Source organism: Aulonocara sp. 'chitande type north' Nkhata Bay, linkage group LG4 (genome assembly GCF_057382095.1).
Source record: "Aulonocara sp. 'chitande type north' Nkhata Bay isolate Kocher_YH1m ecotype deep benthic linkage group LG4, A_spYH_male_GT1.1, whole genome shotgun sequence".
Classification (NCBI taxonomy): domain Eukaryota; kingdom Metazoa; phylum Chordata; class Actinopteri; order Cichliformes; family Cichlidae; genus Aulonocara; species Aulonocara sp. 'chitande type north' Nkhata Bay.
The window spans coordinates 13,528,171-13,548,843 of record NC_141347.1 but is presented as its reverse complement, the minus strand read 5'-3'; the positions used below and the strand labels follow the sequence as shown (position 1 = coordinate 13,548,843).

Here is a 20,673-nt window from a genome sequence, read left to right as displayed (position 1 = left end):
TCAAGCTGGATGACGATCAGGCAACTATCTTTAATGACCTTGGTTTTGAATGGAATCTCATATTTGAATGCAAAAAGAATGGCAGATACAAAAAAAATATCTGAGGTTGGCAATTATTCTGATTATATTGTCCTTGGCAAGCACGAAGATACAACAAGAAAAGGGCTTGCCAGCCAAGTGGCTACATTTTTTGAAGTTGGTGCTAAAACAATAATACATTACTTAAAGAGACCTTTTGAGCATGAAGACCAGGAAATGATAAGATCCCTCATAAGAGACCTGATCAAATCCTCATCGATCAGCTGTGTAACTGCTGCTGGGAAACCTGCCCGTTCTGTGCAGCTGTTTGTACCAACACAATTAAAGATCACAGTCCTGGAGATCACAGTGTCCCCTTTCATTGATCTCAAGCAATCAATGGTTGGCACTACAGAAACACTGAGATATTGTGTGTCGACTTTTGTACAACCCAAGTTGCAAGTGAAGGAAGTTTTTACCCTTGCCATGACTCAAATCATACCATTCCTTTTAAAAAATACGGAACTGCTGGACCACCATATGAAAATTGGAGCATTACCCCTGATGAGTCTAAGCTCAAGTATTGGACATGGTTTGTGTGTCAGTTTCAGGAGAAACTCGAAAACCACCATGGTTTAAAATTCACACAGCGTGGTGAGATTCCCAGTGAATGGAAAATGCACAAAAAAAAAGAGGCTATTCAAAGTCTGGATGAAATGTACAGTACAAACTGAACAGTTTCAGTTTTACACATTTTTAGTTTGCTGAAAATCACAAGAGCTGTTTTACCTTGATTACTCACAAATAAACTTTAAAACATAATGTTAGTGATTTAAACATTACATGTGGGTGACAGAATGGTATATATATTTCTGCTTTGGTCACATAAATGCTCACACATGAGAGAAACATTCATTTTGAGAATATAATGAGAATTAAAACCAAATATATTGTTGTGAACATTAACGAATAGTTTATTGTTTTATTTTTAATGAGAAATTACAATATTTTTCTTTTTTGTAGCTTCATGAAACATTTCTTTCGATAATGTGTTTATGTGTGTGTTCTATTCTAATTTTATTTAGATGTAAGGTGTAACAAATGAATATTTTATCTTTCTGATGTTTATGTTTCTTTACGTTTCTGATTTGACATACGAACTTTAACTTCATTTAAATCATCACAGCATGTTTTACCTTTTACTCAAATCTCAGTTTATTTTAACTATTGAATATTTTTAAACAATGTTGTTTCTATTATTTGTGGAATTGTTAATCAATGACAATAAAAAAGTGGAATTTGACCCCATGTTATTAATGGTAAATGGCCTGCATTTGTATAGCGCTTTACTAGTCCCTAAGGACCCCAAAGCGCTTTACACATCCAGTCATCCACCCATTCACACACACATTCACACACTGGTGATGGCAAGCTACATTGTAACCACAGCCACCCTGGGGCGCACTGACAGAGGCGAGGCTGCCGGACACTGGCGCCACGGGCCCTCTGACCACCACCAGTAGGCAACGGGTGAAGGGTCTTGCCCAAGGACACAACGACCGAGACTGTCCAAGCCGGGGCTCGAACCGGCAACCTTCCGATTACAAGGCGAACTCCCAACGGTGTTTTTATGTAGCCTATCTGTTTAGTCAATTTAATTAAAAACTTACAGATGACTTCTTATTTTATAGGGTAATCTTAAGATAAATATCAATACCACTGATTTTTTTGGACACTTTTTCTTCTTTCTGAGGTAACTTCCTCCAAACCATCATTTTAGACCATTCATTAATACTTCAATCTTAAATATGACGAACATATGTCTATTAATTGGCTATGTTCTAGGCTGCCTCCTCTTTTAGGAGAATTTGGAGAGTTCATTAGTGGAAAAGAGGATACATTTGAGATGACTGTCAGGTTTATATTGTTGATTGTCATTTATGCTTAGAAATATATAACCATATATGCTTAAAGGTGTATAATCAACTGTGTAGTGATAGGATGTGTGATCCTTAGTAGTCTGCAAAGACTTTGTGTGCATTCCAGAGGCTTCTGGCATACACACACTCAGATCCTAGGGTCATGGGGAGAGGTCGTACCTTATTTTATTGTTTTATGGTAGTATAACTGTATCTATGTCTGTTTTAGTCTGAGTGCCTTTTGTTTAGATGAACTGCTGGACTTCCAGACCAGCAGGTTTAGGGAAGTGCCCCCCCCCCCCCCCCACACACACACACACTTATACAACGCACAGACAAGGTACTCTTTGTTTGTATGTATACGTCATATGTTAATGAACCTATGCATACTCATGTAACCTCAATAAAGAGCAGTGTTACAGGGGGAGCGGACAAGAGCAACTGGGGTCAAGCGAAAGAACGGTGTTTGTCCAGTTCTCTCCCATGCACGAGAAACATAAAGAACTTTGGCTGCTTGGTGTTTAATCCTTTTGGTGTGTAGTTGAACTGTCTTGAACGTTCCAGCGAATAAGTTTATGCTACAAACCTATCAATGACCGATTGTCCTCTGATATATATGCTGCTGTCATCAGTCTCTCTCTCTCTCTCTCTGCATACTCTACAGACTTCACTGACCTACATAGTTATGGTTATTTTACTTTTGTTTTGTTAAATAAACACTTTGCTAAAATATGATATGTGGCCACCTCCTTTTTGTCCCTCCCATGCTCTGGCAGTACAGATACAACAATTCAAAATTGCCACTGTCAGCCAACTCTAAGCCGCTGGGAGTCCTCCTCCTTCTCATGGGGTGTATCTACTTTCGCCCCTTTTAGTCAATTGCAGTGTCACCAGGAGATGGTGCTTTCTTCAAAAAAAAACTTTGACTTTGATAGTTAGCTGTCGAAGTTTATCTTAGTATTATTTCATCATGGTAATGGAAGTAATCATTAGAGCTTCAAAATGGCTGGTGGTGGGGGTGTCAGCGGCTCACATCTGGAATCCAGTTAACACCAGTCAGGGCCTTCATGGATCACATAACGACTAAACAAATTGCATCTAGACTAATGACTGTTCTTTCTACAGTCATTGGCCTAGACACCATTTTTTGGTAGTATTCTAATGTCCCTTTTTTTGAAAGGCACTATGAGGTGTTTGCTCAGTCCTGCCGTATATACCAGAGGTCACTAACAGGCAGACTGCAGTCAGGAACCAAAAGCGGTCCCATATGGACCCAAAACAGATTTAAAACCTGAAGGGACGTTTCTATTTTAAATGGTGCAGCTTTTCTGTTCTTTACAGTAGTAGTCCAGCATGTGAAGAAATGCACAAACCAGTTGAATGAAGGTTAGCCATTCCACCACTAAATGCGTTACTTGTAACGCGTTACTGCCCATTTCTGCTTACAGTGTACTTGTTTCATTGTTTCCTGCAAAAACCTGACTTGTTGCCTGCAAATTGCATGTAAATACAGGGTATTTGCAACCTTATTCGTGGGTCATGTTTTAAAGTGTATTTTGACATGCAAACTACAGAATATTTACATCTTCTCCACAACTTATCATCGTCACTGAAGCACAGCAGCCACAAGAGGGCAGACAGAGAGAGCGATAGTAGCAGTCAGAACAGAATATCACAGATTACCTGTGTTAAAATGCAGTATATTTACAAAGCTTTAATGGAGTCATATTCTAACCTAAACACAAGCACAAATGCAAATGCATTCACCAAATGCACAGAGTGTCCAGCATGACTGTCACATCCAGCAGCCGTCAATGCTGCTCTTTTCAAACAAGATGAACTATTTGTGAGCACCTGTTTGTACACCTGTGTGAACACCTGTGTGTGAGAGCGCTTGTGTTCATAAGGCACCCATAAGGCACGAGCCTTCAGGCTCTGTTGGGTCCGGTGGGCCAGGCCCTGCCAAGCAGCCCCGGGGAGTGAGTCACTACACTCCTGAGCTCCCAGTCCCGGACACAGAGAACCCACCAATTCACTCACAGGTGGGGGCATCAGCCGCTGGCAGGGAGTGTGGTGGGGGACAATAGGCCCCCGCACCTATGGGAGCCTGAGATGTTCCTTGAGAGTTGGAGTCTAAGACCTGAGCTGACACATAAACATAGAAAAACAGGCACACACAGACACAAGCATGCATTTCCACCGTCATGTACACATATACAAATACACGCACACTTGCCCAACATGGAGTCAAAACGGGTGCACAGACCGTTCTGTGTGCCCACCCAGACGCCCTATATGTATGTGTCATAAGAGTGTAAATAATGTGAGCGTCTAAGTCAGGGGTCGGCAACCCTAGGCACGCGTGCCACAGCTGGCACGTGAAGGGTTAACTAATGGCACGACCATAGCTGGACTGGCCATCGGGCATACCGGGCATTTGCTCGGTGGGCTGATGGTGAATTTTCGTTTTTATGGGCCGATGATTTTTAAAAAAAAAATTTTTTTGTAACGGTATAAACAATGAAAGGTGGTGGATTGGCCACTTGCTGGCTGATGTGTAAAAATAACTCAGTTGTTTGGTGGTGGCTATGGCGGCGCTTCCACAGATTCAGTAACATTAGTAAGTGGTGGAGGCCAGCAGGTGGATGAGGGAAAGGGGAGGCAGGAGGAGGAGAGACCCGAGGCGGGGCCGGTCGGAGTGTCAGGTGAACTGAACTTCAGGTAAGAATTTATGACCTGCAGTCTATCTGGGTCAGATATAAACCAAGTTTAGGTGGAGTTTATTTTCGTTGTGCTGACTTTTTACAGTCAGTTAATGACTCGCACTGCGTACTAGCTAGCATGACGGAGTTTCTATACAGCTGGGTGGGTGCTATGATTTTACTGATAGTGATCTTTATTTTATTCATAAGGTTAATTATTAGAGCTGCCAACCGTCCCGTAAAAACGGAATCGTCCCCTATTCAGAGAAAATATTACGCGTTTCGTGGCTCATCATGGCCTTGCCATATTGGTCCATTTGATTGACCTTTATTATAATTATGAATTTATTTTATTTTCAGTTGCTACAAACGGGACAGACATGACTGGAGGACAGGACAGGGAGAAAGAATGAAAGAAAGAGAGGGAGAGAAAGAAAACCAAAGGGGAGAAGAGACGGTGAGAAGGGGGGGAAGAAAGAAAAAAAGAAAAAAAGAAAAACAAACAAAACACCTGGATCACCTGTATGGAGAAAAAAAACAGAAGAGAAAGCAAACAACAAAGAGCAACATAATAAAAAAAACAGCACCATCACAATAAACTAGCTAGCAGTAGATAACAGTAGATACTAAATAATAAACGATATTGTGCAGCACGCACGATAGACAGCGCACAATGTGCTTTGAGGCAGCAGCCAAGAAAGGTGTAGTCCGCGTCTGTGAACACCCGTGTGTACACCTGTGTGCATACCTGTGCGGATCAGCATGCTTTTATTCCAAAGGTTTCTCCATGTAACGGTCTGCTAGGGAGTGTGGGGAGCCATAGCCCCGTCCACCAGGGTAGGAAGCAGGTATGGAGGAGATCCAGGCCCCAGATTTCCAGAGGCTCCAGAGTACAAGGACCCGAGGAGGATCACCAAAGGGGGGGGAACCGTGCCACCCTCCTGGGAAGAGCTGAGTAGAGCCCCAAAGGAGAGGTCACCCCGCAGCTACGGAGCAGAGGCCAGAGGGGGTTGCAGTGGCGTGCCCGCGGGCTCTGCCGGCAGCCAGCTGTGCCAGAGAGGACCGAGCTTCAGGCCCAGAGGTCTGAGGGCATCCCACCCCCCGGAAGGAGCCCAGCCGGGCCACAGGCGCCCGGCCCCGCCAATTGGCCACCAGGAGTGAGCCGGTACATACATGAGCGCCCAGCCCCAGACGACAAGGACCACCAACACACCAACGTCTGAGGGCATCAGCCACCGGCAGGGAGTGTGGTGAGGGGAGATAGGCCTCCGTACTTTAGAGGGCCTGAGATGTACCCAGAGAGGTTGAGTCTAAGACCCAACCTGACATATAGACACAGCCGAACAGGCACACGCGGACACAGACGTGCATTCCCACCCCATATGCACAACCAAATACTCGGCACTCACCCAACGTGTAGACAGACACAAATAGACACTGCACAGACAGTCGCACTCCCCAAACATACTCTATATCCCAGGTCCAGGTACCCCCGCCCTCAGAGGGGCAAGCCGCACCTAGACCCAGGATATGTAACCCTTCTCTCTGGGGTGGAGGCAAGCGGACCACCTCCTTATCTGCAGTAGCAGGGAGGCCCCGCATCCCAGACCCCAGTCTGATGGCCAGCACCTCCTCCCAGCCCCCCAGCCCTGACGGCTAACAGAACCGGGGTGAGTGAAGACCTCAAACCTCCCTACGCCCGCTCATATGTAGTGTTGCTGTGTGCTGTTGTAAAGTGCATTTAAAAGTCAGGAGAGCATGGTACTAGCTTCCTCTCAGAGAGCAGCAGAGGTGGGACCAAGTCATTGTTTTGCAAGTCTCAAGTAAGTCTCAAGTCTTTATCCTCAAGTCTCAAGTCAAGTCTCAAGTAATGTCAGGCAAGTCAGAGTCGAGTCTCAAGTCACTGGTGTAAAAGTCCAAGTAAAGTCACAAGTCTGAAATTTTGAATTTCAAGTCCTTTCGAGTCTTTAAAAAAAAAACCCAAAAAAAGCATGTTGCAGTTATATGCTAAATGTAAATATTAGACCATGTAATTTTTAAATCTGTGTTTTTCTCAACACATGACAAAATAGTGAACTTAGAAAATATACACAAATTGTGAAATTGCACCTCTTTAAAATGCAGTTCAATTAAACCTAGCTCCAAGAATAATTTTCACCGACAGTTCTGAGATAAGCTGCATGTTATTCTTGGATGCGGTTGTAGGACCGGCTTTAAAATCGCATGACAAAAATATCATACATAAATAAATGATTTTTTTTTTAAATATCATTTAAAAAAAAAACTGCATCACCAACGTAGCCTGGAAAACATTTGCTAGTTAGATGAAGTCAGCTATCTCATCATAGCATATTTATATGCATATTTATTAGGGCTGCCACAAACGATTATTTTGATAGTCGACTAGTCACCGATTATTTTTGCGATTAGTCGACTAATCAGATCATCATCCATTGGACGTACAGCGTACAGCTTATTGCACCAGCAGCATCTGCTCTTATATAACTATCATTAGCTTACAGCTTTAAGTGTTTAAGGTATGTGCTAACTAAAAATAAAGACAAGATGATAGTTTATTAAACTTCACCGAAACAATCTGCAAATTTCATTAAAATTTAATAAACTCCTTGCTATCTAAAATATAACAGGACACCGGAGTAAATTCTGGAGCATCTCACACTTCTGACAATCAGCTGTCTGCTTGACGTTTATTCAGCTGTGTAAAAACTATAACTTTGATCTCAGCCAAACCGATTTACTCAGGAACAAAAAACACTGAAAAAAGCCAAAAAATAACATTCTTAAGTTATGTAAGTGACTTATATGTTTAACCTGAGTAGCGAAAGACGGCGGTGGGTTTGAAAACAATTTGCCGGGAGTCCGGTGCTCTCACGGCGCTAGTGAGCCTAGCCCCCGGCTAGCTATCGAGCTAGAGGGTAACAGACGTCTCCGAAAACGTCGGAGCGCTTTTGAAAATATGTGGTGTCTTGATAAACTGAGCAGATATTTGAGGTTTACACAGCTACATTCTCGCCTGAAAATATGTTAAACGTTTATTTTGTGACCCAGAAACAATAATAAGAGTAATATTAAAACTAACTAGCTGCCGCCATTGTTGGAAACTGAGCTGGGCTGCGCTATGAATTCTGGGACACAGCTGCTTCTTCTTCGGGGTTTAACGACAGCTGGCATCCTTGTACATGCAGTGCTGCCATCTTCTGTTTCAGTCCGTTATTACACTCTTAAATCCTACTACTTATTCCTGCGTCTTTTGGGATCTTACAAAGCTTCAAACGACGTGTCGACTATTAAATCAGTCATCGACGATTTTGATAGTCGACGTAATCGTGACTAGTCGACTAATCGTGGCAGCCCTAATATTTATAATTATACGCTTCTTGGAGTGAGCGCATACACTCGTGAAGTTTAGTAACTTCCGGTCACTGCAACAAGCCCAGGTACAGTTTACCGACGGATGGGTACAGGACCTTGAAATGCACCGTGTAGAAAGTAAAGACCATCGTACATATCATAAGTTTACCAGTCTCACAAATCGTCGTCATAAATACACATTCGTTAACCGTTTATTAATAGGACCTTTGAGCTCAACGGTAATTAATTAGCAGTGGAAATAATTTCTGGTAGCATCACAGAAATGTAGCAGTGACAATAATATTGTATGCTGTAATCGTACTGGACAATTAGTGATACAAAACAACTGTTTTATCCTGTGAATAAAAGTATATGTTTTTGTCAATGTACCATGGTAATAACAGAAGCGAAACACAATATTGTGTCAGGACAATTCACTATTTATGCACAATAAACAAAGGAGCATAGCGCGACAATTTCTGCTTAGCGCCAGACTTGCTTGTAACCTATATCACCAATTATGTTAAGAAAAATTACGCATTAACTACAACAGCAGACTGACCTTTTTGGAAATGCTTGGAGCAGACTAACCTGTGAGCTGGAGTGTTCTGGGACGTTATATTTGGGCTTTGAATGGCTGCAATCCAGGCCACCCGTCGCCTCTTTGTTACTTCGGAAACATGGCTCGAACAATTTCTCTTCAACGTCGTAATCCGATAACAACCGATCTCTTTACCCGTCGGCTTGCCGTGGCTGTCATGCGACCGGCTATTGCAGTTAATAATACAACGGCTTCTTGACATTTTTGTGTTTCTTTTTATCGCTGTGTGACTGATTTTAATTGAAAGCCTGCGTGCGCTAGTACCGCTTGCCACGAGTTCCCAGAATCCTTTGAATGACGTCACATTTTCAATCTCTATATAATATGCATGTTAAATTTTATATTTGGGGTAAAATATCAAGTCTTTTCAAGTAAACCGGTTCAAGTCCAATTCAAGTCCCAAGTCATTGGTGTAAAAGTCCAAGTCAAGTCACAAGTCTTAGAACATTTTTTCAAGTCAAGTCTAAAGTCATAAAATTAATGACTCGAGTCTGACTCGAGTCCAAGTCATGTGACTCGAGTCCACACCTCTGGAGAGCAGCACAGCTCTTCCTGAAAACCCTTAGTGTCTAAATGCATTTAAAATTGAGGGTAGGGCACCAGCGCCAAAGGTGGGTTGGAGTACACCGACCATCCTCTGGATGCTGTAAAACGTGCCCACCCCCAAGGCCCTATATGTATGTGTTATGTGAGAGTGTGAGTAATGTGGATGTCTAGGTTGCCGAATAAAATTGAGGCACAGGCGGCCAGAAGGGGATAGAGGGGGAGTGCCTCCCCTGCACCCTGGTGACATACCTGCACCCCAAGCCATGCGTGTGTGGGTGGGTGTGGTAGAGCGGGAATAGGGAGGCAGCTGAGGATGGGGAGGGAAGAAAGGGAGGGGCAAGCGATCCTTTTCTATGTAGCTGACGGCTGGTAACTGTGCAGGGGCGGGTCTAGCAAAGTTTTGCCAGGGGGCCAGGTAGGGCATTAACAGGGAGAGGGGGGCACAAAGAAATACTTTTCTTTCTTATTCTCATTTAAAATGTCTAGCTGTTATTAAATAATTTTCTGAAGCTTACAACCAAAGTTTTTATCTGACATAAAATGTATAGAAATCATATATATACCAACAAGACAGTGTACATTACTGTCACAACAGCGTTTGTTTTCATTCAAAGGCTTTATAGCTTTAATACCTGATGGGCCGGTCTTTAGTCAAAATGCCCGGGCCAATTTTTTTGTCCCAGTCCATTCCTGGGCATGACGTGCAGTGAATTAATCTGAGAAGGTGCATTAAAAAATAAATGGCCACACCAGCGGTGCACATCGCAAATTAGCTCGCATAGACACATTAGTTGTGCCGCTTCTTTTTTTTTTTTTTTTTTTGCCTGTCCCATTTGGTTCTTTAGCCATCAGAATTGTTGTCTGAAGACCAACAAGGATACCCAATGGATTTACTTTGCCAAATGGATCATCGTGGCATTGCCGTATTGGTCCATTTGGTCGATCTTTGTTTTTATTATTTATTATATTTTATTTTCAGATGTTACAGACGGGACAGACATGAGTGAGGGATAGGAAAGGGAGAAAGAAAGAGGAAGGAAAGGAAAAACAGAAGGGGAGAGGGACAGTGAGAAAGGGGGGGAGAAAAAAAATAAAAATCTCCTGGATCACCTGTTGAGAGAAGAATAGAAAACAAGCAAAAAAAAAAACAAAGCAACATACTAAACACAACACCATCGCATTAATCTAGCTAAGTGTAAACAGCAGTAAATACTAAATATTCAATGTTGTTGTGCAGCACGCAGGACAGATGTGCTTCGAAGTAGCAGCCAAGAAAGGTGTAATTTGGGTCTACGAGCAGTGAACACCCGTGTGCATACCTGTGTGGATCAGCGCGCTTGTATTCCAAAGGTTTCTCCATGTAACGATCTGCTAGGGAGTGTGGGGGGGCCACAGCCCCGTCCTCCGGGGTGTGAAGCGGGTATGGAGGAGATCAAAACTCCAGACATCCAGAGGCCCCCAGACACAAGAGACCATGGAAGACCAACAGAGGGGCAGCCGCGCCACTGTTCCAGTAAGAGCTGAGGAGAGTCCCAGATGAGGGTTCACTCAGCAGCCGCGGAGCAGAAGCCAGGGGGAGTTGCAGTGACGTGCCCGTGAGCTCCGCCGGCCCCCAGCTGTGCCTGAGTGACCGAGCCCCAGGCCGAGAGGCCGGGGGCACCCCACCTCCGAAGGGGCCCAAGCGAGCCCCAGGCTCCAGGCCCCGATAAGCGGCCGCCAAGGAGTGAGCCGGTGTGTACCTGGACGCCCACCCCCAGACACAAAGAACCACCAACGCACCGACACCTGAGGGAGTCCGCCACTGGCAGGGGAAGTGGTGGTGGGCGGAGATAGGCCTCCAAACCTTGGAGGGCCTGAGGTGTCCCCAGAGAGGTGGCGTCTGATACCCAACCAGTTGTGCCGCTTCTTAATGACAGTATCTTAGCTAACAACCCCAACTACCAGATTCAACTTGTAATTGGCTAAAACTAACTTAGCCTACTGGTGAGGGGGACGTTGTTAGCTTTCCACATTCCGACACTTGAAAAGCTTCAGGAGCTGTCTGCTCAGCACAGCATCAGCACCGTGGAAATACATGGATACATCCGTAGACTCGAGACAGAATTCACAATGTGTTTTTGGGACTTTCAGGTGTATGGACCAATGTTTTCTTTTCTAATCAAACCAGAAATCTTTAATGAGCAGCTGGATTTGTCTCGCATTAACTGGCTGAGTTAATGCCAGTTAATGCAACATCGAAGCATCTGGAATCCACAGTTGTGCGTGTTCATGGAGCTTGCATTTTCACCTGCTGTACATCACTACCTGACAAGTTTGACTGTCTTCAGAACATTGCAGAGGCCTTATTGACAGTATTTGGCTCTACATATCTGTGTGAGCAGATTTTCTCTCACATGAGTGTCCTCAGGTAGCCGTCTGAATGCTGGACCAGAGATCAGATTAACATGTGTATTAACAAACATGCCATATTGGCTCAGTTTATTTTTCTTGTCATTGTTGTGAGGAGACCATAAATAGAATTTGCATTTTCTGTTGTACAGTTCATTTGCTGTTATGGATAAAAAGTGTCTTTTTTTTTGTTTCAAAATAGCTGATAACTATTCGCTGATAGCTGCCAACATCTGCAAACAAATATAATTCTATAAAGTGGTTCTATATAGTGTATAACTGTTCATATAGAGCATTATTAAATTTATTGCTAATGCAATCATATGGCACACTGACTTCTGAGGAAATTTTAGATGGCACTTGTCATCAGAAAGGTTGCCTACCCCTGGTCTAAGTTGTGCTCAGTTTTATTTTTATTAGGTTTGAAGAAACTTTGTGAGACACAAGTTTTAAACATTGAAAACAGAAATGGACCCAAACTAAAACCTTGAGGCACACCACTAATAAGGAAGGCAGTGAGAATAGCAGTTGGCAGTGGTATTGGAAAAAGAGATAATAGTCAGATAAGTCTTGAACCAGTTCAGGGCAGTTCCACAAATACAGTAGATCTATATACAAAATTTACGTGGTTACCCAAATGTAGAACAAAATTAGCCTCATTTAACCCAACTCACCACTATCCCGTATCGGTGTATTGGTTTATTTCTTTTACTATATAACACAGACCAAAATGAAGCTGTGTGAGATTTGTTGTCATCAATTATCAATACTGTAATGCTTTTGCAGTGCCTAAACTGAACTGAACTAACCTAGTTTTTCTTAATTGCATGTGATGAAATGTCCGGTTTCGCAACAAGTCCCAGGTTTAATAGTGGAACCATAAATTACATGCCTGTTTTATCTTTCACAATAACCATAAATCCCCACTGCACATGAACCTGAATTTCAATATGAGCGATACAATTCTGTGGAAAGGGCTATGGAAGAAAACACTGTGCCACCAAATTGAAGTCGCTAGTTAGGCTCCAGATTTATTAGTATGTTGCCAGTCGATATGGTTAATATGGTGTATGAGAAGGGGGGCATTGGGCAATTATTGACTAATCATAAACAGACTAATAATTAGCTACTGAAATTTTAAGATACCTGTTTATCTTACTCTGACACAAATTTCTGTTATCTCCAGCCCGAGCTGACAGGCGTTTTATAGCCTTTACCTTTGTTTAAAGCACAAGGTTGGTACTTTTATAAACTAAGATTAATTGTTGCAGATACCATGAAAAGAGGAAACCCAAACCTAAATCCAAAGTTGTCTTGTTGCACTAAGCCCATACTGAAGATTTAAATCTTTCTCTGACTAACAATAATATACACTTTTAATGCTTTCTGACCGCCATTAAACAGCCAAGGTGAGATAATAAAACAAAGAGACGTGTTCCTTCTAACATGTTATAATTTCCTGTGGCTGATAAAACTCTGAGTAAAAACATATAGAAAGCCTCTTCAAATGGAACTGCAATGGGACTAATGACTGTGTGGCCCTGTGTCGACTGTGCAATTACGCCGTCATATGTGTGTGTTTGCTTAAGATGTTTACAACCCTGCAAGGTGGCAGCCGGACAGGAGGCTGCGTGATGTACAGGAAGAAATGATATGTTTGTTGGTTTTGTGTAAACAGGGTTAGGCATTATTACAGTTTTTTCTGAATGCTTAAACCCTAACTGTGATTCCTGTAGCACAATCTCTAAAACTATTCAGACTTATAGCAAAACCACTCACTGAGTTTGCAAAACTAAAAGCACAAAAACTGCTTTGCACTCAGTTTGCAATTTTGTAACACACACTTTGCAAAACTGTAGGCACAATTCACTGCACAACACTCAATTACCAAATTTCCAACACACTCCTAGCAAAAGTATACACATGTATGGCTATCATTAACACTAATTTGCCAACTGTCTGGCACACTTTCACATGTCAAAACTTTCTTAGATAATTAGTTCACTTTGCAATCAGCCTAAGCACTATAATACAGGTAAGCTGTGTGCGGAGTACAATGGAGGGAGCAGAAAGAGTGAGAAGTAGAGGAGGCCGAGGAAGAGGACGTGGAGGTGAAGAAGTAGGATGAAGAGGACGACAAGGACAAGGAGGAGCAAGAGGAAGACGAGGAGGGGGGAGAGGAAGGGTAGGAAGAGTAAGAAATAGAATTGCTGATGACATCAGAGCTACAATAGTGGACCATGTAATCAACCGTGGAATGACCCTGAGGGTAGCTGGCCAACGGGTCCAGCCTAACTCGAGCCGCTACACTGTAGCAAGTACCATAAGGACATCTTGAAATGAGAATCGGTTAGTACAGTCACTTCGCACAAAGATTTGTAGCACTGCCATATGCCAATGAGAAACACACCAATACCACTGATGTAAAAATACTGAAATTGTTACTTTACAGAATTGCTAGATGACCAGATGCTGGGGGCAGAGGAAGCATGTTCACTGCAGACCAAGTAACTCATATAGTCATTATGGCGATTGCAAATAATCCTATACTTGGAAATGAACACTTGTGTTTGTTTTGATGTGTTTCAAGTACACCAGTACTTGAAGTTTGGATCCCTCTATGCTTATGGATCTATGACAGAAGTATGAGCTCAAACTGACATAGCCTACCTTGTGCACAGAGAAAGCAAAAGCCAGATGTGTTTTGTATTCATACCATCAGTGTGCAATTGGCGCATTGTGTGCTTAGTAGATGATGGCTTGTGTGTACTGTTTGATACGGAAACACCATTTTTACGAAGGTGTGAAGAGTTAATCTAGCTGTGTTTGCTTTTGCAAGAGAACTACAATGTTTTGATGATTGGGTGACAGGTTTTCTTATTTGTGTGAAGAGTTTTGCAAAATTAGCCAATAGTTACAAAAAATGTGCTTAAGCAATCAGAAAAAACTGTAATGCCTAATGTTAATGGTATGTAAACACAGCACACAGCTGTGTGAAAGACTTTACTTTTACAGGATGCCATTTATATTCACGTGCACAGAAACAAGTAAATCTGTCTTGAAGCAAAGAGAATGAGTCTGCCTCAAGGAAGATTTAGGAATAGATTTGGGACTGCAGCGTGGGCATCTTTGGGGATTGCTTATTTGGTAAATGCGTACAGAGGATGGAAAGATAATGAAGTGACACATGAAATACTTTGGAATACTATGAAACCAACTATGAAAAAACAAATGCATCCATCAAAAATGATGATGAAATGTTCAGATTCACATCTGGTTAATGTCAATAAATCAAAAGACTTCGCAATATTAAATTTAAGGTATAATCCGCACACACCAGATGAGTTTTATACAGTAAAGAAAGGTCAGTGCTCACTTTTGGATACATAAAGATCCAAACCAGTCTTCCAGCTGAAAGTCATCAGGTAAACTCACTGCAACACTGCATCTGACTCTTTTAATGCAATATTTTAATGCATCTGTCTTTGTTTTGTTCTTTTTAAACAATGACCTATAACCTGTGAACAGACAGTCAAATACACACTAGTTGTACTGAAAACAGCTTTAAAAACAACAACAACAACAACAACAAAAAACCCTAAACAACACTTTTTCTCTTTATGTACATCTAAATTCTGTCTCATTTGTTGCACTTTGAATGGGTCTCAGAGTGCAACAAATGAGTTCAAGTCAACACTGCAAGTTTCTTTCTTGCTAGAAAGTCTAACAAGGACATCGAGGGGATGTTCAATAAGTAACAATAATAATAATAAGAACTTTATTTATATAGGACTTTTTAAAACACAGAGAAAAAAATTAAATGCTTTACAGTTCAAAAACCACACAACGAAGATGAGTGCACATGTTAAAATGTACCGACACATAAACAGAAACATAATCAGCCATACTGACAGACATTCATTCCAACATACACACATTCATGTACGCATGGTTGCAAAACATCAGAGTTGGGAAAAGTATGGATGTTCTGTGCTTATGAGAATACTCCAGTAAAAGTTGAGGTACTGATTCAACTTCTTTACTCAAGTAAAAGTTAAAAAGTTCAGACTCTGAAATGTACTCTAAGCAAGAAAGTGAAAAGTAGCTCTTTTGGGGGATGTTTCTATTTTTGTGCAAAGCTAATTGGACCTTGTAGTTGCTCGTTCTGAGGAAAAAATCATAACTCACAATAATTCCTATTGGGAGCTCTGGTAGATTTTTTTTAGTGTACAGGCTATGATCAGCTCTTTGTGGATGTACACAACTTAATTCAACAAGATGTCAGCAGATGTTTCATGAATTATCCTGGCTGATTTCCATCCTCTACACTGACAGTACACTGTTTGTGCTGTCTTTTTTTCTAGATGTATGGTATGAAGGTGGAATTCAGTGAATGAATCTCTGCATCATCAGCTAAAATTCATATGAATCTCTGCTACACTTGATATAACCTAACTCTGACCATGACACCACAGCCACTGTGCACCAGTCACACACTGTTCCTTACTTTAAATCTATCACAGTACAGCAAACTAACCTGTTTATCCTGCACTAACCTGCAGAGTATTTTCATGTAACCTTTAAATAACACAGTTGGGCTGCCTCAGTTTGCAGCATTTTTCATAATATGAAATTCTAACATATAAAAATGAGTTTTCAGCCGTTGCAAAAACAAATAAAAGAGTCAGCTGACGCCAACTCTGGTTTTAAAATCAGAGCAAGCGTCAGTTAAAAGACCCTGAGTAGATGATCAGAGAGGGTGGCTGCTTTGATAAGGTGTTAGAAGCTTTGCAAAATAAGCAGGGGCCTGTCCATAGAGAGCCTTATATGTCAATAACAGAATTTTAAAGTGAATCCTGAATTTCACTGCAAGTCAGTGAAGGTGTAATATGTAAACCCCTGCTAGTTCGTTCTGAATTGATTGAAGATGAGCTATAGAGGACTGAGAGACACATGTGTAAAGTGAACTGCAATAATTCAAGTGGGAAAAAAACTGAAGTGTTCAATATGAGTGACTGACAGTAAAGGTTTAACTTTTGCAATAATTCTGAGATGAAGGAAACAAGAGTGGCTAACCTTTGAGATATGAGTTTCAAAGTTAGGTGCTAGTCAAAAATGATATCCAGGGTTTTAGCAGATGATTTGATGTTATTGGTGAGGTGACTGATGTAGTGACTGCCCTTCCTAGCGAAACTGTCTGGGCTGAGCACTAGAGCCTCAGTCTTACCTGAATGGAGAAGGAGGAAATTAGAATACATCCAAATAGTAATGGTAGAGAAACATTCATTAGGCAGGATAAGCTGTTGAGGTTGTTGGGCTTGACAGAAAAGTATAACTGTGTGCCATCTGCATAGCAGTGGTAGAAGATTCAGTTAAAAGCATTAATTAGATTTCCCAGGGGTAACATATATATATATATATATATATATATATATATATATATATATATATATATATATATATATATATATATATCGTTAGCTTCATAGCATAAGTGCCTAAGTCATTGACTTAGTCAAATGACTTAGGCAATTATGCTATGAAGCTAACGATATATATATATATGGAGACGGAGCAATACTGGAAGAGCATATGGGAGAAGGATGCAACCCATAACGGCAATGCTCAGTGGCTAGTGGATCTGAGGGCAGACCACAGCGACCTCCCTGAACAGGGTCCAGTAACCATCACAGTGGCAGATATCCAAGAAAGGGTCTCCAGTATGAAGAGTTGGACAGCACCAGGGCCCGACATGGTTCACGCCTACTGGCTGAAGAAGCTGACTGCACTCCACGAGCGTCTGGCAGCACAAATGAACCAGCTGCTAGTTAACGAGAGACACCCGGAATGGCTAACTGAAGGCCGGACGGTCCTGATCCCCAAGGACCCCAAGAAGGGACCGGTCCCCTCCAACTACCGACCAATAACCTGCCTCAGTACTACATGGAAGCTCCTGTCAGGCATCATATCGGCTAAGATGAACAGGCACATGGGTCAATACATGAGCGGGACACAGAAAGGAATTGGCAAGAATACCAGAGGTGCAAAACACCAGCTACTGGTAGACAGAACAATCAGCCGAGACTGCAAGACCAGACTGACCAACCTGTGCACTGCCTGGATTGATTACAAGAAGGCCTATGACTCAATGCCCCACAGCTGGATACTGGAATGCCTAGAATTGTACAAGATCAATGGGACCCTAAGAGCCTTCATCAGGAACTCAATGGGGATGTGGCGTACAACACTAGAGGCCAACTCCAAGCCCATAGCACAAGTTACCATCAAGTGCGGGATCTACCAAGGAGATGCTCTGTCCCCACTGCTGTTCTGCATAGGCCTGAACCCCCTCAGTGAGATCATTAACAAGACTGGCTACGGATACCGACTACGGAACGGAGCAGTTGTCAGCCACCTCCTGTACATGGATGACATCAAGCTGTATGCCAAGAGTGAACGAGACATCGATTCACTGATCCACACTACCAGGCTATACAGCAATGACATTGGAATGTCGTTCGGACTGGAGAAGTGTAGTCGGATGGTAACAAAGAGAGGGAAGGTAGTCAGAACTGAGGGGATTGAACTACCAGAAGGCAACATTGCAGACATAGAGGACAGTTACAAGTACCTGGGGATCCCGCAGGCAAATGGGAACCATGAAGAGGCCGCTAGAAAGGCTGCAACCACCAAGTACCTGCAGAGGGTCAGGCAAGTCCTGAGGAGTCAGCTGAATGGTAAGAACAAGATCCGGGCCATCAACACATACGCCCTGCCCGTGATCAGGTACCCTGCTGGGGTAATAGGCTGGCCAAAGGAGGAGATAGAAGCCACTGACATAAAGACAAGAAAGCTCCTGACCATGCATGGAGGGTTTCACCCCAAGTCCAGCACCCTGAGGCTGTACGCTAAGCGGAAGGAAGGGGGCCGGGGACTGGTGAGTGTCAGCACCACAGTCCAGGATGAGACAAGGAACATCCAAGAATACATTGGGAAGATGGCCCCAACTGACCGAGTGCTCAGTGAATACCTCAGGCAGCAGAAACCCAAGAAAGAGGAGGGAGACGAGGAACCATCATGGAAGGACAGGCCCCTGCACGGTATGTACCACCGGCAGATAGAGGAGGTGGCTGATATCCAGAAATCCTACCAGTGGCTGGACAAAGCTGGACTGAAAGACAGCACAGAGGCACTAATCATGGCAGCACAAGAACAAGCTCTGAGTACAAGATCCATAGAGGCTGGGGTCTATCACACCAGGCAAGACCCCAGGTGCAGGCTGTGTAAAGATGCCCCAGAGACAATCCAGCACATAACAGCAGGGTGCAAGATGCTAGCAGGCAAGGCATACATGGAACGCCATAACCAAGTGGCCGGCATAGTGTACAGGAACATCTGTGCCGAGTATAACCTGGAAGTCCCGAGGTCAAAATGGGAGATGCCCCCAAGGGTGGTGGAGAATGACCGAGCTAAGATCCTGTGGGACTTCCAGATAGAGACGGACAAAATGGTGGTGGCTAACCAACCGGACATAGTGGTGGTAGACAAACAGAAGAAGACGGCCGTAGTGATCGATGTAGCGGTTCCGAATGACAGCAATATCAGGAAGAAGGAACACGAGAAGCTGGAGAAATACCAAGGGCTCAGAGAAGAGCTCGAGAGGATGTGGAGGGTGAAGGTAATGGTGGTCCCCGTGGTAATCGGAGCACTGGGTGCGGTGACTCCCAAGCTAGGCGAGTGGCTCCAGCAGATCCCGGGAATAACATCGGAGATCTCTGTCCAGAAGAGCGCAGTCCTGGGAACAGCTAAGATACTGCGCAGGACCCTCAAGCTCCCAGGCCTCTGGTAGAGGACCCGAGCTTGAAGGATAAACCGCCCGCAGGGGCGTGCTGGGTGTTTTTTTATATATATATATATATATATATATATATATATATATATATATATATATATATATATATATATATATATATATATTCATATTCTTTATGGTAGATTTGTGTTCTGTTTTCACTGTTTTTTGTTTTTTTTTTCTCACTGTTTTCACTGAGATTTGAATTTGAATGCTAATCAATAAAATCAAATCAAATAAAAAAAAAAAAAAATTTATATATATATATATATATATATATATATATATATATATATATTTATATATATATATATTTATATATATATATAAAGAAAATAGAACATGTCCAAGGATTGAGCCCTGGGGGACTCCACATACGAGCAGTGCAGATGAGGGCGTACATTGATTAATATGAGTTCTGAAGTATGAACCCCCCCCCCCCCCCCCCCCCCCCCCCCACCTGAAAGCAGTACAGTGATGCCAACCCAGTTTTGTAGTCTGTTAATAAGAGAGCATGATTAACGGTATAAGTCGAGCAGGACTAAAATGTAATGTTCACCTTTATCTGAACGCATTAGAATATCATTAGAAGTCTTCAATAAAACTCGGATTGGAATTTATCAAAGACGTAAAAATTCCTTCAATAATCTGACAGAGCTGATGAGCAACAACTTTCTCTCTTTGGAAATTGGCCTATAACTACTTAAAACAGTGACATCTAATCAGTTTTTTTCTGTAGAGGAAAGACGCTGGCTGTTTCACATTACTCTGGACTGCAACCACATGAAAGGGACGTTGAGCTGATGTCCCAACTTTCCTTTTGAAACAAATGTTTGCTGTAGTGATTTCTACTTAAGCTGAAATGTAACTTTTACATTTACTCTCCTTTTTCCGCCCAGCTTCTGGAGCCGCAGTAATTAGTGTATTATTCAATAAACCCAGTAATTGAAAATTAGTAATCAGTTAATCAGTTTAATTTTTTTTTATAGGAAATGGTAACTTTCTTGCTTAAACTTTGATTTAACTTGTTTTCTTTTAAAAATGGTTTCATTTCTGCTTTTAAGAAATGTTCATATCATCACAAAATGCTCTCACACTGGACATTTACTTTTCCTTTATGAATTTATGCACTCGCATGATAGGTACTCTTTTGAAGTAGTTGAATCCACTTTTGCCTTCAGAACTGCCTTAATGTTTCATGGCACAAGTTCAATGACGTACTGGAAACAATCCTCACAGATTTTGGTCCATGTTAGTAACTCACTGCCCATGATC

At 42.4% G+C, this 20,673-nt stretch overlaps 1 protein-coding gene across 1 annotated transcript; it reads left to right on the top strand.

Moving 5' to 3' along the window:
* Positions 1-9: 9 nt before the first annotated feature.
* Positions 10-752, top strand: LOC147332147 (interferon-induced very large GTPase 1). The gene is given in 2 exon segments (XM_086290482.1): positions 10-20; positions 248-752. Coding segments are annotated over 2 exon segments (516 nt in total).
* The last annotated feature ends 19,921 nt before the right edge of the window (positions 753-20,673 follow it).